Raw genomic sequence first — 26,928 nt, forward strand, 5'->3', positions numbered from 1 at the left:
TCCATCGCAGACATTCAGAATTACAGAACTATGAGGTGTCCACCAGCAAGTCTGCTTCACATAAGAGAAGACACCACAAAGAAAGATTTGTAGAGGAAGAGAGAGAGAGACTGTTTCTGAAGCTGCAGAACCATTATCAGAAGATGTGATCAGCGCAAGTCAGCTTGAAGTTTCAGGAGTCACTGCCGAAACAGGAGATGCTGATGCTGAAGGCGTAATAGTTGATAGCACTGATGCTGGTGCTGAAAAGGTCACAACCACTCCCACCTTTCTTAGAAATAGAACCTACTGCGTCATTTGTGGAAAACTACAGACAAAGTTTACACGTCACCTAAAAATTCACGAGAAAACACATGCAGATGTTGCTCAAGTTTTTCTTCCCAGAAAGTCCAAACAGCGTGAGAAAATGCTTATAAAGCTACGCAACAAGGGAAACCACAAGCATAATTCAGAGGTCTTAGCCAGTGGAGTTGGAACCCTAAAAATAAGACGCACCGCAAAGACAAAATACAATGCAAAAGACCATATTCACGGCATGTACTGCCAGGCACTATATATTAAAAGAGATCTGTTGCGACATGTTAGGAAGTGTTCTTCTAAAGCAGTTTCAGAGATTGGAAGAACAAGAGTCTTGTCTTTGGCCTCTATGAATGAGTTGCTCTATGTCAGCAAATATCCCCAGGTGTTTGGAAGATTTTAGCCACCATGAGAGATGATTACTGCTACTGTGCGAAGTGACTTCTCTATTCTTCAGCTGGCCCGGTCATTTTTTAATAAACATGGACAGCATCCCACTAAATTTGACTATATTCGCCAGACACTCAGAGAAAGTGGAAGACTACTGCTTACACTTCGCAAGGAATTCTCAATACTTACTCTTGAGGATGCTGTGAGACCTGTAAATTTTGATGTGGTGATCAAAGCTGTGAAGAAAGTGTCTGGTTACAATGATGAAAAGCACTGCTACCGCACTCCAAGTCTTGCATTAAAGTTGGGTCACTCACTGCAGAAAGTCAGTGACATTTTACATTGCAGAGCACTAATGGCACAAGACAGCAACCTGATTAAGTCAACACAGTGTTTCAAAACCCTCTATTCTACAAAGTGGTCTGAACTCATCTCCCACACCGCTTAAACTACACTGAATGAGCGCCACTTCAACAAGCCTTCCACTCTTCCTTTCACGGAGGATGTTCAGCGTCTTCATAGATATTTGGAGAAGACTACCGAACAAGCATCGAAGAACTTGGAAGACCACAGTTCAACAAAATCATATAGTGAACTTAGTAAAGCCACCATGGCAAATGTAATTCTTTTTAACAGGAGAAGAAGTGGAGAAATTTCAAAGATGACGCTGAATGTGCCCTGCACAAGGATGTCGCAGTTGGACTGACACCATTTGAACTGCACCTTTGTGAACACTTCAGCCGTGTTGAGTTGAGGGGTAAAAGGGGCCGTAAAGTGGCAGTGTTACTGCCACCAGACATGGTGAAAGCCATAACAGTCTTAATAGAGAAACGAAAAGACTGTGGTGTTCTGGCAGAAAACCAGTTTCTGTTTGCCAGACCTCATTGTCTGACTCCCTACAGAGGATAGGACTGTTTAAGGCTCTATGCAAGTGAATGTGGGGCTGAAAACCCTGAGTTCCTGAGGTCAACACAGCTACGCAAAATTTTGTCTCAGATCTTGAACCTGAAGGATCATGAGTTAGACCAGGTTGCGGACTTCCTTGGCCACAATATACGCGTTCATCGGGAGTATTACAGACTGCCAGAGGCAACTACCCAGCTGGCGAAAATTTCTAAACTCCTGATTGCAATGGAGAAAGGCTCTCTCAAAAACCTTCAAGGCAAAACACTAGAGGAGATTGAAATTGAAGGTAATGCCATTATTGGCATATATGCCACTGTTCCTAAAATGGAGCAGACATATGTAGGCAATCTATAGCATTTGAATCTCATTATTCATCAAGGTAATGCCATTTCTTTTCTTAGATAACCTACAGTTGACCGATTCAAGTGAAGACAGTGAGGTTGATGCTGAGATGGGCGTCGATACTGAGAGAGGGGTCGATGCTGAGAGAGGGGTCGATGCTGAGACGGGATTTGATGTTGAGAGAGGGGTCGATGAAGGAAATCTCATATATTCACAGACTGGTAAGTAAAGGGTGATTTTGAAAAAAAAAATCATTCAATATTGTTTCATGAAATCACACGATTAATTTTATTACAAATTCCACAGAAATGAAAAGAATGACGAAACCTGTTGAGGAAGCACCAGGCATGTATTTGTCACCAGATGGTTAGACTTTTAACTTCTTAAGTAATCTTAAGTACTTGCTATGATGTATCCCTAACCAATTGTAATTTCACTTGCAAGTAAGTAACTGAGTAATCTCTTACTGTTTTCTTGTATTTCAGACACAAATTGAGGAAATGTTAATGAGCATATTGCAGGTTGAAGACAAAAGTTAACTAATCATAGGAAAATACATTAACAAGACTATTTTGAAAGACATTCAGAAATTAATAACCCACAGGGTCTCCTGGAGACGTTTTAGTCTTTGCTCTTTACTTCCACATTCGGCTGTGAATATAACATAAGGGAGTCCCGCTGAATCCCCAACTGTTTAACATGGAAAATCATGGATCCGAGTGTCACTCCCGTCAATAAAGAGGACGAAAACATGTATTCCTTTACATATAATGGTCCGCTGGCTTATTATTCTGAACCTGTTAGATGTGATAGAGAGCAGAAACAGGCAGGATTAGAGGAATAACGGCCTCAGGAGAGAAGCTGTGGTGTGAGGAGAGACCCGGAGCAGGCGTCCTGCTGAGTGACAGGTGTCAGCTCGCCATATATGGGCTAGTGCTGTGTTCACATCAGCATATGTAAAGTTTGTAATCATATTCGTAAAAGTGTACATAAAAAGTGTAAAAGTTTTAATGGGATAGAGGACTGACAGATGTAAAGCATGTTTCTTTCACCAAACTGCACGTTTCATTTTTTCCCCATTGCATACACTCAGCTCGCTTGCAAGAGAGTTAGATTTATAATAAATCGTATGACTACATATATTAATACAGACTGTTTGGTGTCCATTACGTGCAAACTAGAGAATATAACAGGATTCCAGCAGATCAAATCATTACGGTAAATGCTTGTCTGTGTATAGCCTGTTTTATGTTGAACACCCAGAGATTTAAATCATTAATAAGGAGACTCTTTTGGGCCTGATGCCGAAATATTCAACGTGTCTGTTTGATCGTTTCTGAGGTTGTGGGAATAATTCATCCAAAACACACGTACACTATGTGCCCGAATGTGTGCCGCTCAAATTCCAAACTATAATCGAACATGCCTGAATGTTTGTTTGTATAGTATTTTTTGCTCTCGGTGCAAGACAAATCCCCCCCCCCAGGGGCAACAAAATCTTCATTCATTCATTCATTCATTCATGCACGTACACATAAAGCTGATCAAAACAGAGTGACAGAGTGCGACTCCCTTATGTAACGTCATATGACGCGTTGTTGAAAGAAGAAAAAAAAGTTTGCTCTAAACATCTATGCTAAAGATAGCTACTTTCTCCTCTTAGATTAGAGCCCTTTAGTGTTGACGAACATAATGTGATAAAAATAATGTACTTTTTCTGTAACCATTATCAGACAATGTGAAGTGTTAATTTACAAAAAAATTTAACCTGCAATATGCTCTTTAATGTTATCTAAAATACAAGAAAACAGTAAGGGCCTGCTAGACTTAGATCTCACTACGAAGCAGTATTTGAGCTTAGCGAGGTAACTTCAGGGTTAACCCTGGGTTTTCAATCCTACGAGGGTCGATTACTTTTTACCTGGGTATATCACCACGGTAACTGATGCTGAACACCTGACCTGCTCCGGAGCAGGTTATGTTGGAGATAAGAGATCAAACTGTGAGAAGCTCCGCCCACTGACCAATTAGATCTTTAGATCATTGAGCTCCCGGAGCTGATGGAGAGGAGGGAGGACACTTCATGTGTCCCGCATGATTTTACATTAGACTATCGTCCGTTTAGTTAATGATTATGTTTCACTGATATGCTTTAACAGAGACTGAAAATATTTGAGTTGAAGATGAACAATTACAAATATTTTCTTGTGGCTTTGTGTTTTCATTAAAGTTTAATTTCTCCATGCTGCTCTGTTTGTGATGGTCAGAGCTGCAGTTTAAATATAACTTTTAAAACCTTTTCTCCTCTCCACTTTAAAGAGTAGTGTTTCAGAGCAGAAACAGGAATTATTATACCGTATTTTCCGCACTATAGGGCGCACTGGATTATAAGGGGCACTGTAAATGAATGGTCTATTTTCAAACTTTTTTTATCTATAAAGCGCACCGGACTATAAGGCGCATTAAGCAAAACAAATAAATCAGTCAAACTTTATTAAACACATTCACAATAAACATTGTTCAAATGTTAATGAGCGTACCGTATTCACATTGACTCCCAGCCTTGTTCTGTTGTAACACTTAAAAAAACACAATCTGATGTCATGACTGATAGCTTTGAGTTTGAAGTCCGCGTCGTAAGCGCGTTTCTTGGTGCCATTTTAGGGTCTTTATAAACACACACTGTAATGTTATGGTGAATCACGTGTGTGTTACTCCACGACGCTCCTTACTACGGTAGTCATTACAACCAGAATTACCGTAATCCATATAAAAGGTGCTCCGGATTATAAAGCGCACTGTTTTTTTTTGAGAAAATTAAAGGCTTTTATAGTGCGGAAAATACGGTAGTCAGTTCTAAGGTGAACTAACAATGGGTGTGTTTTTATTTCCCTTTTTTTTTGTCCTTCCTGCATTTGTTCCTGCAGCTGTGTCTCTTGGGAGGCTGTTTGTCTTAACGTATTTATATTGTTAATATAGGTGGCAGTTTTTGTAAATATGTTTGTAGATATGATCTGCTGACAACAGACGCGGTGATGATTGTGATAGGTTAAATGACGCTAACTCCGCCCCTTTTACGTGAACACGCTCTTGGCAACCCTGGGTTGACGGATCAGGTTGATAACTGGCATCGTAGGACTCATGATCACGATCTCTGATGTCAGAGTTAGTGAAGCCAGATAACCCAAAGAGACCCTGGATATGTTGAACTCGCTTCTTAGTACAGGCCCCTGATCTGCAATTGACTGTTTGTGCAAACCTGTGGGTGTGGACTGTAGCTGTTTCCGTTCTACGTTCGTGAAGCTTTTTTACGGCCCTCATGGGCGCTGTCATCTTGGAATTTTGCAACCAGAGTCTGCGCAGTAGGGTCCGGCGGGAGGAGCCCTGGCAACACGCCCCGCCCACTTTGCGTATCGCTCTGATAGCTTACGCAGCCCAGCTACGCCAAGAACTTAAGAATCTTTATGGAGAGAAATTCATCTGCCGATCATAGAGGTGAGTACAAAACCGCCATATATTTCAAGTCAAATATCTAAACGTAGTTCATTCAGAAATTAAGAAAATCACACTTTTTATATTAATTATTGAATTTAAACGTTTTTTCGTGTCCTGTATGTCTTGTATACTGCTACTGGATGCCTTGAATTTCCCTCAGGATCTACAGTATCTATCTATCTATCTATCTATCTATCTATCTATCTATCTATCTACTTTAACTCTGTGGGTTATTAAACCTTTTATTTTTGGCAAAAAACGAACTATTTTAAGCTAAGTTAGCAACATAAGCTGTGTGCAGATCTAACATATGCTGGTGAAAATATGTTATATGATAGAAAGTAGTGGTGCACATAGTACTAAAGTTATATCTGCTGTCAGTAGTTACTTCAGTGCTATGTACATTTACACAAATTGAGTATATGTGAGAGTAAATGTGTTTCTGTGCATTACTGTGGAGTTGGTAAATGAATCTGTTTCATTAAGGTTTCTGTTTGTATGGACCTTTTCTCTGGTTCTTTTCCTTGTCTAAGATGTTTATGTCATTGTTTTTTAATATCCTCATTTTAAACACAAGGAAGAAGAAAGGAGGCTGATACAGATACCCCTGCCAGCTCACCTGATGGTCTCCCTTACTTTGTTCTCCTCTCGGTGAACACCTTTGGACTGTGGAAGGAAGAGAGCATGCAAACTCCTCACAGAGAGACTCCTGTCAGACAGGGATTCAAACCAGTAACCTCCTCACTTTTATAACTGAACCACCGTTCAGACTATGTGTTATGAATCAAATAAAGTATTCATTGATTTAAACCTTTTCTCTCCTGTTTGAAGCTGTAAAAACATAGAATGTCTCATGTTCTTGTAGGGCAATGACAGAAGTCACAGCTGGGAAACAAATAGCTTTAAAAGTACTTGAACACTCGAGTGCTGAACATTTAATGCAGGTTAGTGTTAAAGACAGCATGCACATAAAGACAGTAGAGTGGTATGATAAAGACACGGACTGAGAAGGCAATTACATTATTATATTTTATTCAATCACATGAAATGTAACACAAGTCTTGTAACTTTAACAAATACAGATTGTGCTTAAAAACATAGTGTGGTATTTTAAGCTACTTTCTTTCACTTGATTGTTCAGTTAGATGGAGGTAGTATTTTTTTGTGGGTTATACAGGTTTGACAGAGGCAAATGAATGCACAGTATTTTAAAGTTAAAGTAGATTAATCTAAAAATAACAAAAAGCAAATGTGGCTTATAAGAAAAACCTCAGTATTAAACAGCCTCTGTTTTCTTCCGTTCATCTTTTGAATGAATAGTCAAACATTGCTCAGGACGTGCGAGCTGCGTCCTCTGTGGCTCAGGCGCGACACTCGGGCCACTGTTTCACATCAGACCGCCGTCCAGTGTAAGATCAGACAAACGCCCTGGTAAGAGAAGCAGTGGTCAGGTCCTGCAATCCTCCGAGGACGAGCTGGAAGAGAGAGAGAGAGGGGAAATCCTCAGTTTAATGTATAATATGTTGGTGAAAACAGGGAAATACCTATTAAAAGACATAAAATCTTCATTAATGATTATAGAAGCACAATAAAAAACATTAATATATAATTTTGGGAGAAACGTGATCTTTATGCCTTCTTTTATTGAGCCTGTATGTTTCCTAACCACTATAACAAGCAGCCGGTTTTTGTAGTCTGTGTCAGGTTTTGTCAAGTTATAACACAATTTATTAATAAGCGTTATTAAATGTACAACATGATCAACTTGTGATTATTGGATTGGTAATGTGTGTGTGTAAGCTCATGCTGAATATTTGGCAGATTTAAGCAGCATGATGCTCGGTTAATATTATATTACACCACCGCTGATTGTTGTTTGTGTTCACGTTTCTGTTAGTCTCTTAAATCAGACAGGAGTTTTATTAGATCAGAGCTTACTTTAGTTTTATCCTGATATCTAGAGAAATATTCTACCTCATTATACAGTATTATAAATATCAGGCTGCATGGTGACATGTTAATGTCTGTACAACACACTCTTTACACAGACTGTAAACATGTACACATCAGTAATTATACAGATTTATAGTATTTAACTTTGTTTTTGTCCTTGATACTTTTTTAAAAACCTTACCAGACCTATTTATTATTTACTGAAACATAACTGTACAGTCAATGAACGGCATCTATGAGCTGATTTTAATTACAATGTTTTGGTTTTAAATACAATTTCACTCACAAAAACGATATAACAATATCAAGAAACATATCATGTCAGTTATTAGGTTTGCTCATATTAAAAAGTAAAATAAAAAGATAAATCATACCTGATAAGTAAACTAGCTTAGACTGCTAATATATAAGCTCGCTCATAGCACTTTAAGCTATGACAGATAAATCACACTTTATTACTTACCGAAAAAACTGCAAAGATGCCTTAGAGTCCACAGGTCCGTGACATTAGTTTACTGCAGAAAAAACAGCTTTCACCAGCTCAAAAAAGACGAAAAGACTGAACAGAAAAGCTCTGTGGTGTCTCTGATCCATTTCACGACGTAACTGCTTATTTACCAAGAGCTCTACGCAAGATCCGCGGCTGTCAATCATCGCCATGTATGACGTCAAATCCCGTTTTTTAACCTCAAATAACTTATTTAAAACAAACTTCACAGAAAAATGAGCACTTGAACACCATGTAGGGTGATAATATCTAATTAAAACCGCAAGCGGTGATGAAGGGACCGAAGCACCCCACGCATGTCGGCGTGTGTCGCGCGACAGTGCGACCGCGGGAGTGCAGCCGCGGCAAGTGGCCAAGCAGCAGGCCTTACAGTCATCAAAGGTTAAAAAATTGGAGTGTGCCGAGACATCAAAGTTTGATGGTACGCCGTGGCCACGCCTTTGATGAAATAACGTGCGGAGCACAACGAGAGATCTTCAACATGTCCAGAACACACTGACACTGAGTTCGCGATGATCGGATAAACGCTGTTGTAGGAGTTCGTTCAAATAGCTAACCTGTGAAAAAGGAATTTCAGCCATTTTTCTTGCATTAAAAAAAATATGGCGGACTTCCTGTTTGGTTATGACTATGGGCGCAAGAGGCTTTTATGTAGCTCCTGATATGACTAATGAGCATAAAAAATTTCATGCACGTAGGCCAAAAAAACTTCTAAAGGGAGGCCTTTTTGAAAATTTCAAGGGGGCGCACTGAGTCATTTAGCCACGCCCACTTTTTATGCCAAAAAGTCTAGTTTTATTTTTCCCCTGGGATCATGTGTGTGATGTTTGATGAATGTATGACTATATTAAGGCCTCTTACAAACTACTTCCTGTTTGTGACGAACAACGCGTCCGTATGACCACGCCCTTTGAGGAAATAACGTGCAGAGCACAACGAGAGATCTTCAACATGTCTAGAACACACTGACACTGAGTTCGCGATGATCGGATAAACGCTGTTGTAGGAGTTCGTTCAAATAGCTAACCTGTGAAAAAGGAATTTCAGCCATTTTTCTTGCATTAAAAAAAATATGGCGGACTTCCTGTTTGGTTATGACTATGGGCACAAGAGGCTTTTATGTAGCTCCTGATATGACTAATGAGCATAAAAAATTTCATGCACGTAGGCCAAAAAAACCTCTAAAGGGAGGCCTTTTTGAAAATTTCAAGGGGGCGCCACTGAGTCATTTAGCCACGCCCACTTTTTATGCCAAAAAGTCTAGTTTTATTTTTCCCCTGGGATCATGTGTGTGATGTTTGATGAATGTATGACTATATTACGGCCCGTTACAAACTACTTCCTGTTTGTGACGAACAACGCGTCCGTATGACCACGCCCTTTGAGGAAATAACGTGCAGAGCACAACGAGAGATCTTCAACATGTCGAGAACACACTGACATTCTCATTGTGTCAATCGGATAATTGCTTTTGGAGGAGTTCGTTCAAATAGCTAACCTGTGGAACGCGAATTTTCGCCATTGAAAAGAAATATGGTGGACTTCCTGTTTGGTTTTGACTATAGTTGTAAGAGGATTTTATGTAAGATCTTGCATGCTGAATGTGCCTAGAAATTTTCGTGCACGTACGATGAAAAAACCTCAATGCGGAGGCCCTTTTGAAAATTTGAAGGGGGCGCCACTGAGTCATTTTGCGATTTTTTTTTACGAAACAACAAAAATATCACATTTTTCGCCATACCCGATGACATTGGAGATTTTGATGAGTTTTCATTCACGTTCAAGCCGTCAAAAGTGGCGTCAAACTGACGGACCGAAAAAGAAAAGAAAAAAAATTAAAACCGCAAGCGGTGATGAAGGGACCGAAGCACCCCGCGCATGTCGGCGCGTGTCGCGACCGCGAGAGTGCTACCGCGGGAGTGCAGCCGCGACACGAGGCCGAGCAGCAGGCCTTACAGTTATCGAAGGTTAAAAAACTGGAGTGCGCGGAGACATCAAAGTTTGATGGTACGCCGTGGCCACGCCCTTTGACGAAATAACGTGCAGAGCACAACGAGAGATCTTGAACATGTCTAGAATACACTGACACTGAGTTTACGATGATCGGATAAACGCTGTTTTAGGAGTTCGTTCAAATAGCTAACCTGTGACAAAGGAATTTTAGCCATTTTTATTGCATTGAAAAGAATATGGCGGACTTCCTGTTGGGTTTTGACTATTGGTGTGAGAGGATTTTATGTAGCTCCTGACATACCCAATGTGCACAAAAAATATCATGCATGTAGGACAAAAAAACGTCAAAGGGGAGGCATTTTGGAATATTTCAAGGGGGCGCTACTGAGTCATGTAGCCACGCCCAGTTCTTATACCAACATGTCTAGTTTTGTGTTTCTACTGGGATCATGTGTGTGATGTTTGATGAATGTATGACTATATTAAGGCCTGTAACAAACTACTTCCTGTTTGTGACGAACAATGCGTCCGTATGACCATGCCCTTTGAGGAAATAACGTGCAGAGCACAACGAGAGATCTTCAACATGTCTAGAACACACTAAGATTGAGTTTGCGATGATCGGATAAACGCTTTTGGAGGAGTTCGTTCAGATAGCTAACCTGTAAACCGCGAATTTCAGCCATTCAAAAAAAAGATGGCGGACTTCCTGTTGGGTTTTGACCATGGGTGTAAGAGGATTTTATGTAGCTTCTGACATGCCCAATGAGCATAAAAAAATCTCATGTATGTAGGACAAAGAAACCTCTATAGGGAGGCCATTTTTAAGATTTCATGGGGGCGCCACTGAGTCATTTAGCCACGCCCACTTATCATAACAACATGACAAGTTTAATTTTTCTACAGGGATCGTGTGTCTGATGTTTGGTGACTCTACGCCTATATTAAGGCCCAAAACAAACTACTTCCTGTTTGTGACGAACAACGCATCCGTATGACCACGACCTTTGAGGAAATAACGTGCAGAGCACAACGAGAGATCTTCAACATGTCTAGAACACACAGACCATGACGTTTTGTCAATCGGATAAACACTTTTATAGGAGTTCTTTCAAATAGGTAACCTGTGAAACGCGAATTTTCGCCATTAAAAAAAATATGGCGGACTTCCGGTTTAGTTTTGACTGTGTGCAAGAGGATTTATTGTAGTTCCTTACAATATTAACATACAAAAAAATTGTCATGCATGTCAGAGAAGAAAACCTCTATGGGGAGGTCTTTCAGAAAGGTAAAATAGGGGTGAGCCGAGACATCAATGTTTGATGGTACGCCATGGCCACGCCCTTAAACGAAATAACGTGCGGAGCACAACGAGAGATCTTCAACATGTCTAGAATACACTGACACTGAGTTTACGATGATCGGATAAACGCTGTTGTAGGAGTTCGTTCAAATAGCTAACCTGTGAAACGTGAATTTCGGCCATTTTTGTTGCATTCAAAAAAATATGGCGGACTTCCTGATTGGTTATGACTATGGGTGTAAGAGGATTTTATGTAGGTCCTGACATGCCAAATGAGTATAAAAAAGTTCATGCATGTACACCATAAAAACCTCAATGGGGAGGGCTTTTTGAAAATTTCAAGGGGGTGCCACTGAGTCATTTAGCCACGCCCACTTATTATACCAACTGTCTAAGTTTTATTTTTCCACTAGGATCATTTGTGTGATGTTTGGTGAATGTATGACTATATTAAGGCCCGAAACAAACTACTTCCTGTTTGTGACGAACAACGCGTCCGTATGACCACGCCTTTTGAGGAAATAACGTGCAGAGCACAACGAGAGATCTTCAACATGTCGAGAACACACTGACATTCTCATTGTGGCAATCGGATAATTGCTTTTGGAGGAGTTCGTTCAAATAGCTAACCTGTGAAAAGCGAATTTTCGCCATTGAAAAAAAATATGGCGGACTTCCTGTTTGGTTTTGACTATGGGTGTAAGAGGACTTTATGTGAGATCTCGCATGCTTAATGTGCATAAAAATTTTCGTGCACGTACGATGAAAAAACCTCAATGGGGAGGCCCTTTTGAAAATTTGAAGGGGGCGCCACTGAGTCATCTTGCGAAAAATGTTTATGAAATGACGAGAATATCAAATTTTTCGCCAGACCCGATGATGTTGGAGATTTTGATGAGTTTTCATTCACGTTCAGGCAGTGAAAAGGGCGTCAAAGAGACGGACCGGAGAAAAAAAAAAAAATAATAATAATAATAATCATTTGAAGAACAATAGGGTCCTTCGCACTGGTCAGTGCTTCGGTCCCTAATAATCATATGAAAAACAAGAGGGTCCTTCGCACTGGTCAGTGCTTCGGTCCCTAATAATCATTTGGGTTTCAATAGGGTCCTTCGCACTGGTCAGTGCTTCGGTCCCTAATGATCACAGCAGAGTTTAGGTCTGGAAAAAAATTATGTGACGAGTATTTTAACTTAACAGTTTGACCCAAGTCCCGTCTGTTATCATTGAGGAGGCGGGGTTTATGACCTATACTGCAGCCAGTCAGTAGGGGGAGCTCTAAAAATAAAAGCTTCACTCCACAAGGGACCTTGTCCCGTCCATTATTTTTACAGTCTATGGTGCAAACAGACTGCACACACAGTTGGTTTGCATTTTACAGGTGGGTTAATATGAGGTCACATGCAAAGATGGCGATGGGTTTAGTATGCCAATTTGATTCTTGAATTTCCTGGTTTATTCTGCAAAAAGTTTGAAAGAAAGCAGACTGACTGCACTTGCTAAATGAAATTCAGTCCCATGGAATTAAACGTTTCAGTGGACGAGGCAAAGAAACATTAGATATCTCATTATTTGCACATGGCAAGTTAACCAAAGTCCTTCTGTAATATTTCTACTCATCTTGTATTTGTGTGTATGTATTTAATGGAGTATATTACATTTGAATAAAGGTTCTGCAAGACTGCTGATGGATAGGCAACCTGTCGAGGAACCTCCAGGCACATCTGCACCATTATCACAAGGTTTGCTCTCATCCTGTCTAATGTTTTTAGGTTGTGAAATAATGCAGTGCATTCAGACCTCCTTCACTTATTTCAATTTAGTTGTCACAGCAACAATTGAGATTATTGGGAGGCACGTGAGCTTCATTTCAAGTGATGTGGATGTAGAGTACAGTAGTAATTTTAGTAGTAAATTTAAATATTTTAACTTAAACCATATTTTAACTTTACTTTTCAGCTTATTTAAAGCACACAAAAATCTTGAACTGTTGTTTATCCACATCACCCCCTGATAAACAACAGCTTTTTAAATGTCAAGATGCCCTTGTCAGTGAAGAACTCTTTAAGCTCTGGTCCTTTGAGTGACCTCCTCAGCTCTTTCAGATCTTGGTCTGCTCTTTCAAATTTCTCAGCATTACCTGAATTACACAGTCCTTGCCTGGTTACAAATCTCTCTAAGGCTAAGAGAACGTTTTCAGTTATCTTATTTGACACTAACTCAGAATACAATGCCAGAGCGTCAGCTCGTAAAGTACGCTGAATGACCACTGGATTTGACATACAAGGGCTCTTCATGTCTATCCATGTCACTTCAAAGGGAGGGGAACAGGGTGTGGTGATCTACTACAGAATTTATTATTTGGTAAATTGTCTCCTGGTTTGCTCTGTGGTGGTGCTCTATCTCTCTGCTCTTAACCTCGTTTTGCAGAAACTGAATTAGCTGGTCAACTTTCCACTCACCACTGGAGTCTTATTTAAGTGCATAATTCAGCTCCATGTATTTTGCTAGAAGCTGTAGTTGCGCTGGACATAGCATGCATCCATATGTGTCACTGTGAACTATAAGTCCAGGTCGTTAATGTGGATTTCACCTAACAAAGACTAAATGTATAATTTAAATGGTCCATTAGTTGCTTGACCCCATAGAGGATCATCTTCTACTTCACAGTATTTAAGAAACCTTCTGACAACAAATAAGTCCTTATTGTTGACAATGGTTTTTTTTTGTATCTTTTTCTCTCCTTTTTAGTGCAATCTGAAAGTGCAGCTGGGAACCACAAAGAACCCTGCAAAAAAAAGAAAACAAATGAACAATCTGGTAAATGCTGCTACACACACAAAAGTCACTAAACACCAAGTTATTTTATGCAATGACTCCAGATCATTCTTATGGCAGTTGGATCATAGTCAAATTATGCTGATGCTGCACCTGTAGAGAAACATCTTATGGTTGAGTCAGTGTGAAGGTGCTGAGCAGGATCTCATTCACTGGAAAAACGAGGGTAGGGACCAGCATGAGGTGGAAGGTTTTTTAAATGAATACATTTTTAATTTGCCAAAATGTCTTTTCTTCAGAATTCAGTCATCTAGTCAACCAACCTTACCAAGCAAGAGACAAATTAAAGCTCTTTAGCTTTGGCAGAAATTAACCATCTCTGCAAACCACATACTCAATTCTTCTACACTGCATACCACTAATTCTTGTTCTTTATGAATGCACATTTTAAAAGGGGAATAAACAGATGTTCCATCAAATACATGATTTATAGCCAAGAAACATTGTTACAATAAGTATTTAAATTACGTAACACAAATTTCCTCACTTTAAAAACGTTTTTATTCGAGTTTGTTTTCATTGATGATTTGTTTTGTCTTTTTTCTAGTTTCATTGGAAAGCGCTAGAAGAGCAAAAAAAAGACCATGGTCTCCCATGGAGGTTGCCGCAGTAATGAAGCATTTTGCCGAACACATCAAAACGGCAAAACTGGCAACTGTGATTGAATGCCAGCAATGTAAGGAGGCAGAGGATCCTGCCCTGGCCGGTCGCTCAATTCTGAATATCAGAGACTTTGTGAGGAATCGAGGCGTGACCTTTAAAAGAAAAGAAAATCCCAGATAAAATGTTCAGGAAATTTTGCTGTTTGTCAGTTGTGACATTACGTTTAAGAAGTTAAGCTTTGTTTTTCTGACATGACCCTGTCCATTTTAATTGCATTTGAATTTCAAAGATGCTGGATCCAGGATCCTGGGATTGTTGGATTTTTTTAAATTATTATTTTCAGCTCTTTGTATTAGTTTTCTTACTTGACCAGGATTAAAGTTCTTTGAGAATGCATGTTTGTTTTACTCTTTTCTCAAGTCAGACACGTGTAAACATACATAATTTCATTTTGCCATTTATTTACATTTTCGTCACAAATAGTATAGATTCTGTTGCTCTAAAACTTGAGAGAAGGCACTTTTTCACATAGTCCACCTGTGTCTGTTTAATCTGTGTCTGTGTCCAGATAGATAGATAGATGGATAGATACATTATTGATCCCGAGGGAAATTCAAGGCATCCAGTAGCAGTATACAGACAGGCATGACAAAAGACATTAGTTACAATACACACCCACTGTCCCCCCTCCCCTCTCTATACAACAATCCCCCAAACAAGATTTAGCAGCCCCTATGTGACTGAGGCAAGGTAAGTTTATTTATATTGCACATTACAACAAGGCAATTCAAAGTGCTTTACACAAGAGTAAAGATAATTCCAGATTAAACCTGTGCACTAAATATTAACATGAGACATATGCTTATATAGAATAAATGTACATAAGACAAAAAGCTAAAATAAGGACAAAGAACCCAGCAGAAAACTAAAAGGACAAAGAACCCAGCATATAGCTAAAAGAAGGACAAAGAACCCAGCAGAAAACTCTAGACTAGACTCTGTTGCTCTAATACTGGAGTGAAGGCATTGTCTCATACAGTCCACGTGTGTGTGTTTAATGTTCCATTTATCCATGTTTGAGCCTTTAATACACAGGACTTACATGTTTGTGTATGTATATGGCTATGGTCCTGTTAATACATTTGGGCATGCTAATTACAGTGGGTGGAGCTAAGTACCTCATTATCGTTGTCCTCTTAATACACCATGGTGTCAGGTTCTTATATTTTGAGTTCTAATGTGTTTTCTTATATTTTGAAGTGAGATTCTTGTTGTATAGCTCAAACAAGATTTTTAAAGACTTACTACATCTTTCTAGCACAAGTGGAAAGGAGGTACTGTCTAATGTGGCAGAAAACTGGATTGAAAAAATAGTCCTCCTAAATCACCTTTACCTGTGTGTGTGTGTGTGTGTGTGTGTGTGTGTGTGTGTGTGTGTGTGTGTGTGTGTGTCCTACGGATTAAGCAAAGCTCAACAATACTCCTTTGTATATGTTATTGATGGGTTGAATAAAATAAATGTCCCTAAAACTGAAGCTATCAACAGACTGGATAATATTTACGCAGCATATCATGGCCGTGGTTCTAATCTTACAGACAACACTGAGACTCCGTGCAAGCTGAAAGATAGACAATTTAATGTTCAGTGTGGAGCCATTATATCCCGTTCAACAGATGTCATAAATTCCTTCCCACTTTGGATATTTCATGGTCTAGAGAATCACATCACCTTTACTCTTTCAATGTCAAACCTCTATTTGAAGAACAATTCCTCATTCCACTGTCAACTGAAGCCATACATTTACACTTTTGGAATTCCTCTAATGACATTCTTCTCTTCAAATATGGTCATAGCTTCTCAGAATAGAACATAGTCTGCTAACAGTAAAGTCACCTCTACAAAGTGTAACCAAACTGAACGTATTCCCAGAAATTTGTACTATCAGTTATATAGTCTCTCAATGGTTCTTCTCTGTTTTTCTTGGGTCCCCCCCCACAGTCAACCGGAGCTGTCTTGTCAGCCTCTCTGTCGCAGCTGTCCTGGGAGATGTGACCGTAAGTCTTGATATATAATTTTAGTGAAGAGAATGTGAATGCCTCAGGTTTGAATGTGTAAGTTTGGGAAGTTTTAACAGCTCAACTGTGTGTGTGTGTGTGTGTGTGTGTGTGTGTGTGTGTGCGTCTGTGTGTGTGTGTGTGTGTGTGCGTCTGTGTGTGTGTGTGTGTGTACATACTACGGATTAAGCAAAGCTTGACAATACTCCTTTGTATATGTTGTTGATGGGTTGAATAATAAAAATGTCCCTAAAACTGAATCTCTCAACAGACTGGATAATATTAACTCAGCATATCACGGCCGTGGTTCTAATCTAACAGACAACACTGAGACTCTGTGCAGGCTGAAAGATAGACAATTTAATGTTCAGTGTGGAGCCATTATATCCCGTTCAACAGATGTCATAAATTCCTTCCCACTTTGGATATTTCATGGTCTAGAGAATCACATCACCTTTACTCTTTCAATGTCAAACCTCTATTTGAAGAACAATTCCTCATTCCACTGTCAACTGAGGCCATACATTTACACTTTTGGAATTGTTATGATTTGGTTCTGTACAGTGCCCTCCCACTTGTGTGTTGTCTGTCTTGCTCCTCCTGGTTCTCACCCCATGTGTCTGGTTGCAATCAGCGGTGGCAGCCCAGCTGTATGTCATCTTCTCATCAACCTCCTGTGTGTATATATACCTGGTCTCGTCAACCACTCCCTGCCGGATTATTGACTACTCAAAGCGGTAACTAGTATCTTGGCTCCCATACGTTGTCAGACTGAACATATTTTTGATGGTTCCTGTTTGTAACCCTTCGTGTTTTATTTGTCTTCCCCTGCGTCATCAGTGCGACAACTGGAACCACCTGCTGCCTGCCTGCCTGCTCTTCATCGAACCTACACTCCCTTCACGCGTGTTTTTTCACCACAAGAGATTCACCTCCACTGTTACTCACTGAACATTAAAGAACACTGTTTGTTTGTGGAAACCTGTCTCTGAGTCGTGCGTCTGGGTCCAAATCCTCACCTTTGTACAACCGTAACAGGAATCCCTCTAATGACATTCTTCTCTTCAAATATGGTCATAGCTTCTCAGAATAGAACATAGTCTGCTAACAGTAAAGTCACCTCTACAAAGTGTAACCAAACTGATCATATTCACAGAAATTCGTACTATCAGTTATACAGTCTCTCAAAGGTTCTTCTCTGTTTTTCTTGGGTTCTCCCCACCCCCCACAGTCAACCGGAGCTGTCTTGTCAGCCTCTCTGTCGCAGCTGTCCTGAGAGATGTGACCGTAAGTCTTGATATCAAATTTTAGTGAAGAGAATGTGAATGCCTCAGGTTTGAATTTGTAAGTTTGGGAAGTTTTAACAGCTCAACTGTGTGTGTGTGTGTGTGTGTGTGTGTGTGTGTGTGTGTGTGTGTGTGTGTGTGTACATACTACGGATTAAGCAAAGCATGACAATACTCCTTTGTATATGTTGTTGATGGGTTGAATAAGATAAATGTCCCTAAAACTGAATCTCTCAACAGACTGGATAATATTAACGCAGCATATCACGGCCGTGGTTCTAATCTAACAGACAACACTGAGACTCTGTGCAGGCTGAAAGATAGACAATTTAATGTTCAGTGTGGAGCCATTATATCCCGTTCAACAGATGTCATAAATTCCTTCCCACTTTGGATATTTCATGGTCTAGAGAATCACATCACCTTCACTCATTCAATGTCAAACCTCTATTTTAAGAACAATTCCTCATTCCACTGTCAACTGAGGCCATACATTTACACTTTTGGAATCCCTCTAATGACATTCTTCTCTTTAAATATGGTCATAGCTTCTCAGAATAGAACATAGTCTGCTAACAGTAAAGTCACCTCTACAAAGTGTAACCAAACTGAACGTATTCCCAGAAATTTGTACTATCAGTTATACAGTCTCTCAAAGGTTCTTCTCTGTTTTTCTTGGGTTCCCCCCCACCCCACAGTCAACCGGAGCTGTCTGTTCAGCCTCTTTGTCGCAGCTGTCCTGGGAGATGTGACCGTAAGTCTTGATATATAATTTTAGTGAAGAGAATGTGAATGCCTCAGGTTTGAATGTGTAAGTTTGGGAAGTTTTAACAGCTCAACTGTGTGTGTGTGTGTGTGTGTGTGTGTGTGCGTCTGTGTGTGTGTGTGTGTGTGTGCGTCTGTGTGTGTGTGTGTGTACATACTACGGATTAAGCAAAGCTTGACAATACTCCTTTGTATATGTTGTTGATGGGTTGAATAATATAAATGTCCCTAAAACTGAATCTCTCAACAGACTGGATAATATTAACGCAGCATATCACGGCCGTGGTTCTAATCTAACAGACAACACTGAGACTCTGTGCAGGCTGAAAGATAGACAATTTAATGTTCAGTGTGGAGCCATTATATCCCGTTCAACAGATGTCATAAATTCCTTCCCACTTTGGATATTTCATGGTCTAGAGAATCACATCACCTTTACTCTTTCAATGTCAAACCTCTATTTGAAGAACAATTCCTCATTCCACTGTCAACTGAGGCCATACATTTACACTTTTGGAATTGTTATGATTTGGTTCTGTACAGTGCCCTCCCACTTGTGTGTTGTCTGTCTTGCTCCTCCTGGTTCTCACCCCATGTGTCTGGTTGCAATCAGCGGTGGCAGCCCAGCTGTATGTCATCTTCTCATCAACCTCCTGTGTGTATATATACCTGGTCTCGTCAACCACTCCCTGCCGGATTATTGACTACTCAAAGCGGTAACTAGTATCTTGGCTCCCATACGTTGTCAGACTGAACATATTTTTGATGGTTCCTGTTTGTAACCCTTCGTGTTTTATTTGTCTTCCCCTGCGTCATCAGTGCGACAACTGGAACCACCTGCTGCCTGCCTGCCTGCTCTTCATCGAACCTACACTCCCTTCACGCGTGTTTTTTCACCACAAGAGATTCACCTCCACTGTTACTCACTGAACATTAAAGAACACTGTTTGTTTGTGGAAACCTGTCTCTGAGTCGTGCGTCTGGGTCCAAATCCTCACCTTTGTACAACCGTAACAGGAATCCCTCTAATGACATTCTTCTCTTCAAATATGGTCATAGCTTCTCAGAATAGAACATAGTCTGCTAACAGTAAAGTCACCTCTACAAAGTGTAACCAAACTGATCATATTCACAGAAATTCGTACTATCAGTTATACAGTCTCTCAAAGGTTCTTCTCTGTTTTTCTTGGGTTCTCCCCACCCCCCACAGTCAACCGGAGCTGTCTTGTCAGCCTCTCTGTCGCAGCTGTCCTGAGAGATGTGACCGTAAGTCTTGATATCAAATTTTAGTGAAGAGAATGTGAATGCCTCAGGTTTGAATTTGTAAGTTTGGGAAGTTTTAACAGCTCAACTGTGTGTGTGTGTGTGTGTGTGTGTGTGTGTGTGTGTGTGTGTGTGTGTGTGTGTGTGTGTGTGCATCTGTGTGTGTGTGTGTGTGTGTGTGTGCGTACTACGGATTAAGCAAAGCTTGAAAATTCTCCTTTGTATATGTTATTGATGGGATGAATAATATAAATGTCCCTAAAACTGAATCTCTCCACAGACTGGATAATATTAACGCAGCATATCACGGCCGTGGTTCTAATATAACAGACAACACTGAGACTCTGTGCAGACTGAAAGATAGACAATTTAATGTTCAGTGTGGAGCCATTATATCCCGTTCAACAGATGTCATAAATTCCTTCCCACTTTGGATATTTCATGGTCTAGAGAATCACATCACCTTTACTCATTCAATGTCAAACCTCTATTTGAAGAACAATTCCTCATTCCACTGTCAACTGAGGCCATACATTTACATTTTTGGAATCCCTCTAATGATATTCTTCTCTTCAAATATGGTCATAGCTTCTCAGAATAGAACATAGTCTGCTAACAGTAAAGTCACCTCTACAAAGTGTAACCAAACTGAACGTTTTCACAGAAATTTGTATTATCAGTTATATAGTCTCTCAACGGTTCTTCTCTGTTTTTCTTGGGTGCCCCCCCCCACCCCATAGTAAATCGGAGTTGTCTGTTCAGCCTCTTTGTCGCAGCTGTCCTGGGAGATGTGACCGTAAGTCTTGATATATAATTTTAGTGAAGAGAATGTGAATGCCTCAGGTTTGAATGTGTAAGTTTGGGAAGTTTTAACAGCTCAACTGTGTGTGTGTGTGTGTGTGTGTGTGTGTGTGTGTGTGTCTGTGTGTGTGTGTACATACTACGGATTAAGCAAAGCTTGACAATACTCCTTTGTATATGTTGTTGATGGGTTGAATAATATAACAAGAACAACCGGACATTTAGAGAGTGCAGTTTAATGTGCCTCACAGAAACCTGGCTGACTCAAAACACCCCAGACGCTAACGTGGATCTACCGGGCTTTACTACAGTGAGAGTGGACAGAGACACGAAACGCAGCGGCAAACGGAAAGGAGGAGGACTCGCGCTGTTTATTAACAACAGATGGTGCCACCATGGACATGTTACTGTGAAGGAGGCAACGTGCAGCAAAGACATCGAGCTGCTGGCGGTGGGTCTCCGTCCTTACTACATGTCGAGGGAATTTTCTCACGCGATCGTGGTCTGTGTTTACATTCCTCCCCGGGCACACGCCGAAATTGCATGTGACGTCATCCACGCGACCACCTCAAGATTACAAACGCTGCACCCGGATGCTTTCATCGCCATCTCAGGGGACTTTAACCATGTTACTCTGAACTCCACACTACCGGACTTTCACCAGTTTGTAAGCTGTCCCACCAGGAAGAACAGGACAATAGACCTCCTGTATGCAAACGTGAAGGACGCCTACACTGCCACCCCGTTACCACCTCTGGGTAAGTCCGACCACAACCTGGTCCTACTAAAGCCACAGTACAAAACTATGATCCAGAGACAACCGATAACTACACGCACCTTCAGAAAGTGGTCTCCTGAGGCAGAGGAGGCGCTCAGAGACTGCTTTGAGACCACTGACTGGAGTGCCCTACAAGAGACCCATGGTGATGACATTGAGGGGGTCACACACTGCACAACTGACTACATGAACTTCTGTATGGACGTTGTGGTTCCCACTAAAACTGTGCGCTGCTTCCCGAATAACAAGCCCTGGATCACCAGCAATGTCAAGGAGATCCTTAACAGGAAGAAAAGGGCATTCAAGGAGGGAGACCAGGCAGAGCTGAAGCGGGTGCAGGGGGAACTCAAGGTCAGACTCCGAGAGGCAAAGGAGGAGTACAGAAGGAAGGTAGAACAGAAGCTGCAGCAGAACAACATGAGAGAGGTCTGGGAGGGCATGAAGACCATCACAGGCTGCAAAAAGAAAAACAACAACGCAGAAGACGGGGACCCTGAGAGAGCAAACCAGCTCAACTTGTTTTTCAACAGGTTCGACAGCCCCGTCGCTGCAGCGAGTGCCTGTCCCCCCAGCACCCCTCCACACACCCCCTCCCCCCCTCTCACTCCCCCCAACACCTCCACCAGAACAGATACAACCTCCAGTGACAATCCATCCCCCCTCCCCCCCACCATCACCAGAGACCAGGTGAGCAAGGAGCTGAAGAGACTCCGCCCCAGGAAGGCAGCAGGCCCAGACAAGGTGTGTCCCAGGATGCTAAAGGCCTGCTCTGCTGAGCTGGGGGAGCCACTTCAGCACATCTTCAACATGAGCCTGCGGCTCGGGAAGGTTCCTGTGCTCTGGAAGACCTCGTGCCTCACCCCTGTCCCCAAGAAGAAGAACCCCAGTGAGCCAGGCGACTTCAGACCAATCGCTCTGACATCCCACGTTATGAAGACCTTTGAACGGCTGCTGCTCCAACACCTCAGACCCCAGGTACAACACGCACAGGATCCACTGCAGTTTGCATACCAGGCAAAGGTGGGCGTGGACGATGCCATCCTCTATCTTCTACACAGGGCTTACTCTCATCTGGACAAAGGGAGCAGCGTGATGAGAATCATGTTCTTTGATTTCTCAAGCGCTTTCGACACCATCCATCCCCTCCTTCTGAGAGACAAGCTGACCGAGATGAGGGTGGACTCGCACCTGGTGAGGTGGATCACTGACTACCTCACAGAGAGACCACAGTACGTCAGACTGAAGGACTGCACATCTGACACTGTGGTCAGCAGCACCGGTGCACCACAGGGGACTGTGCTCTCCCCCGTCCTGTTCACCCTGTACACCTCGGACTTCCAGTATAACTCTGAGCTCTGCCACATGCAGAAATACTCGGATGACACTGCGATAGTTGCTTGTGTCAGGGATGGACAGGAGGAGGAGTACAGGAGCCTAATCGAGGACTTTGTGACGTGGTGCAGTGACAACCATCTGCAGCTAAACACCTCCAAGACCAAGGAGATGGTGGTGGACTTCCGAAGGAAGAAACCACATCTAGAACCGGTTTCCATCGGCGGGGTTGACGTGGAGGTGGTCAGGACCTACGGGTACCTGGGGCTGCAGCTGGATGACAAGCTGGACTGGTCGCCTAACATGGACACTACCTGCAGGAAGGGACAGAGCCGTCTGTACTTCCTGAGAAGGCTGGGGTCCTTCAACATCTGCAAAAAGCTGCTGCAGATGTTCTACCAGTCTGTGGTGTCCAGCGCCCTCTTCTACGCCGTGGTGTGCTGGGGAGGAAGCTGCAAGAAGAGGGACGCAGCACACCTGGACAGACTGGTGAGGAGGGCCGGCTCTGTGGTGGGCATCACTGGTGACAGTGGTAGAGAGGAGGTCTCTGGACAAAATGCTCTCCATCATGGACAACACACACCACCCTCTGCACAGCACCTTCACCAGGCAGAGGAGCATGTTCAGCGAAAGACTGCTGTCACAGTCGTGCTCCACGGACAGACTCAAGAACTCTTTTGTCCCCCTGGCCATCAGATTGTACAACACTTCACTGTCACGGCAGGGAAGAAGCGCACGGTGATCCCTGGACTCTTTTTTCACTTTTTTCTCATTCCTCATCTGCACTGCTGACCTCAGAGTCAGCCCCCAATTTGGACACTGTAATGCATATTGATAGTCACTTTACTGAGCACTGGTCACTTTAAAGATAATCACCCTAATCATGTCTGGTTTCATCCTACTGTTGTGGTATGCTACATCTGTAATGGTTGACATGATCACCCTAATTAGGTCAAGTTTCACTCTATTGTCTTCAACACTTAATGCTAATCTGCTCCCCAATAGTTGGGTACTAAATAATAATCACCCTAAGCACTCCTGGTTTCAGGTTATTGTCTAGGACACTTAATGCAAATCACTGCTCCTTTAAGTTGGTGAGCCAATTTACATTCCTGCATTGACTGTTTAACGACTGTACTCACACCTCTGGCACTACCTCCAACACCTCTGTACATGCACATGTAACTAGTTTCTAGAAGGTCAGCACTTTGTTTCTAAGGTCCCTTAACTGTTTACAGGTCTCTTTTAACCAGCACATGTTTTTCTCTCCTCACAGGTTATGTACATTATGCTATATAAGTTTTAAGTCTAATTGCTAATGCTAACTGCACAGGTTTAACATATAATTATGTTTATGCTTAGTGACATAGGAGCTGCTAAATCTTATTTGGGGGATTATTGTATACAGAGGGGGGGGGGGGCAGCGGGTGTGTATTGTAACTAATGTCTTGTGTCCTGCCTGTCTGTATACTGCTACTGGATGCCTTGAATTTCCCTCGGGATCAATAAAGTATCTATCTATCTATCTATCTATCTATCTATCTATCTATCTATCTATCTATCTATCTATCTATCTATCTATCTATCTATCTATCTATCTATCTATCTATCTATCTATCTATCTATCTATCTATCTATCTATCTATCTATCTATCTATCTATCTATCTATGTCCCTAAAACTGAATCTCTCAACAGACTGGATAATATTAACGCAGCATATCACGGCCGTGGTTCTAATATAACAGACAACACTGAGACTCTGTGCACACTGAAAGATAGACAATTTAATGTTCAGTGTGGAGCCATTATATCCCGTTCAACAGATGTCATAAATTCCTTCCCACTTTGGATATTTCATGGTCTACAGAATCACATCACCTTTACCCTTTCAATGTCAAACCTCTATTTGAAGAACAATTCCTCATTCCACTGTCAACTGAGGCCATACATTTACACTTTTGGAATCCCTCTAATGACATTCTTCTCTTCAAATATGGTCATAGCTTCTCAGAATAGAACATAGTCTGCTAACAGTAAAGTCACCTCTACAAAGTGTAACCAAACTGAACGTTTTCACAGAAATTTGTATTATCAGATATACAGTCTCTCAATGGTTCTTCTCTGTTTTTCTTGGGTGCCCCCCCACCCCATACTCAACCGGAGTTGTCTGTTCAGCCTCTTTGTCGCAGCTGTTCTGGGAGATGTGACCGTAAGTCTTGATATAAAATTTTAGTGAAGAGAATGTGAATGCCTCAGGTTTGAATGTGTAAGTTTTAACAGCTCAACTCTGTGTGTGTGTGTGTGTGTGTGTGTGTGCTTCTCAGAATAGAACATAGTCTGCTAACAGTAAAGTCACCTCTACAAAGTGTAACCAAACTGAACGTATTCACAGAAATTTATACTAACAGTTATACAGTCTTTCAATGGTTCTTCTCTTTTTTTCTTGGGTCCCCCCCTCAGTCAACCGGAGCTGTCTTGTCAGCCTCTCTGTCGCAGCTGTCCTGGGAGATGTGACCGTAAGTCTTGATATATAATTTTAGTGAAGAAAATGTGAATGCCTCAGGTTTGAATGTGTAAGTTTGGGAAGTTTTAACAGCTCAACTGTGTGTGTGTGTGTGTGTGTGTGTGTGTTAAATCCAACCCAGCTGGAGGACACCGCCACCCAACGCTCCGCCAGGCGAAGGCTCTGTCATCAAGGACTGCATAGACTTGAAGAGGAGTGAGTGGAACGACGGACACCAAAGGAGACATGACGCCCGTACCGCACCTAGCCTCCCTTGGACTTACCTGCTCTGACTGTGGTGGACAGCTCACTATTCCTCACCAAGTGAGGAATAGTCACAAGTCACAATGTCACAAGTGAGGAAACTTCAATTCCCAGAGACGACATTGCACAAAGGGGGTTGGGCTTCGGATTAAATAGCATATTGCTGGTTAAATCTTTTTTTTGGGTCGATGAACACTTCACCTTGTCCGATAAGGGCTGTAGAATAAGCACATTAATTTTCTGTATGTTCCTCACCACTAAAGGGCTCTAATTTAGAGAATAAAGTAGCTGTTTTTAGTGTAGCTGTGTTTAGGACAGCGTGCATGGACATGCGCTGTGAACTCGCATCAGGAGCATACTCCACTATAGACTTTATTTTTCACAACAACTTGACCACTGGGCTGCATCAGGAATAAAAAAAAAATTAAAACTGAAGGGGACCGAAGCACCCCGTGCATGTCGGCGTGTGTCGTGACCGCGGGAGTGCAGCCGCGACAAGTGGCCAAGTAGCAGGCCTTACAGTCATCGAAGGTTGAAAAATTGTAGTGAGCCGAGACATCAAAGTTTGATGGTACGTCGCAGCCTACAAAGAAACCCCTACATGGAGACAAATGTGTAGAACAAAGAAACCCCTATGTGGAGGCCCCCATTTCATGGGGGCGCCACTGAGTCATTTAGCCACGCCCACTTAATATAACAACATTCCAAGTTTAAATGTTCTACTGGTTTCATGTGTGTTATGTTTGATGACTCTACGCCTATACTAAGCACTGTAACAAACTACTTCCTGTTTGTGACAAACATCACGTCTGTATGACCACACCCTTTGACGAAATCACGTGCGGAGCACAACGAGAGATCTTCAACATGTCACGATCACACAGACACTGACTTTTTGTCAATCGGATAAATGCTTTTATAGGAGTTTGTTCAAATAGCTAACCTGTGAAACGTGGATTTGACCCACTCAAAAAAAATATGGAGGACTTCGTGTTTTGTATTGACTATGGGTGTAAGAGGATTTTTTGTAGGTCTTGACATTATGAATGTAAAAAAAAATTGTCATGCATGTAAAAGAAAAAAAGCTCAATGGGGAGGCCTTTCAGAAAGGTAAAATAGGGGTGCGCCGAGACATCAATGTTTGATGGTACGCCATGGCCACGCCCTTAAACGAAATAACGTGCGGAGCACAACGAGAGATCTTCAACATGTGTAGAATCCAATGATAATGAGTTTGAAATGATCGGATAAACGCTGTTGGAGGAGTTCGTTCAAATAGCTAACCTGTGAAA

The 26,928-nt window shown here is 41.7% G+C and overlaps 1 protein-coding gene across 1 annotated transcript; it reads left to right on the forward strand.

Moving 5' to 3' along the window:
* The first annotated feature begins 1,366 nt into the window (after positions 1-1,366).
* LOC306820791 (uncharacterized protein) lies at positions 1,367-15,066 on the forward strand. The gene is made up of 5 exons (XM_079338748.1): positions 1,367-1,879; positions 1,995-2,156; positions 12,818-12,889; positions 13,899-13,967; positions 14,533-15,066. The coding sequence occupies exons 1-5, from the start codon at positions 1,819-1,821 to the stop codon at positions 14,766-14,768; spliced, it is 600 nt and encodes a 199-aa protein (XP_079194874.1). The 5' UTR covers positions 1,367-1,818; the 3' UTR covers positions 14,769-15,066.
* Positions 15,067-26,928: the final 11,862 nt, after the last annotated feature.

This window comes from Symphodus melops (genome assembly GCF_947650265.1).
Source record: "Symphodus melops genome assembly, chromosome: 3".
NCBI classification, from domain to species: domain Eukaryota; kingdom Metazoa; phylum Chordata; class Actinopteri; order Labriformes; family Labridae; genus Symphodus; species Symphodus melops.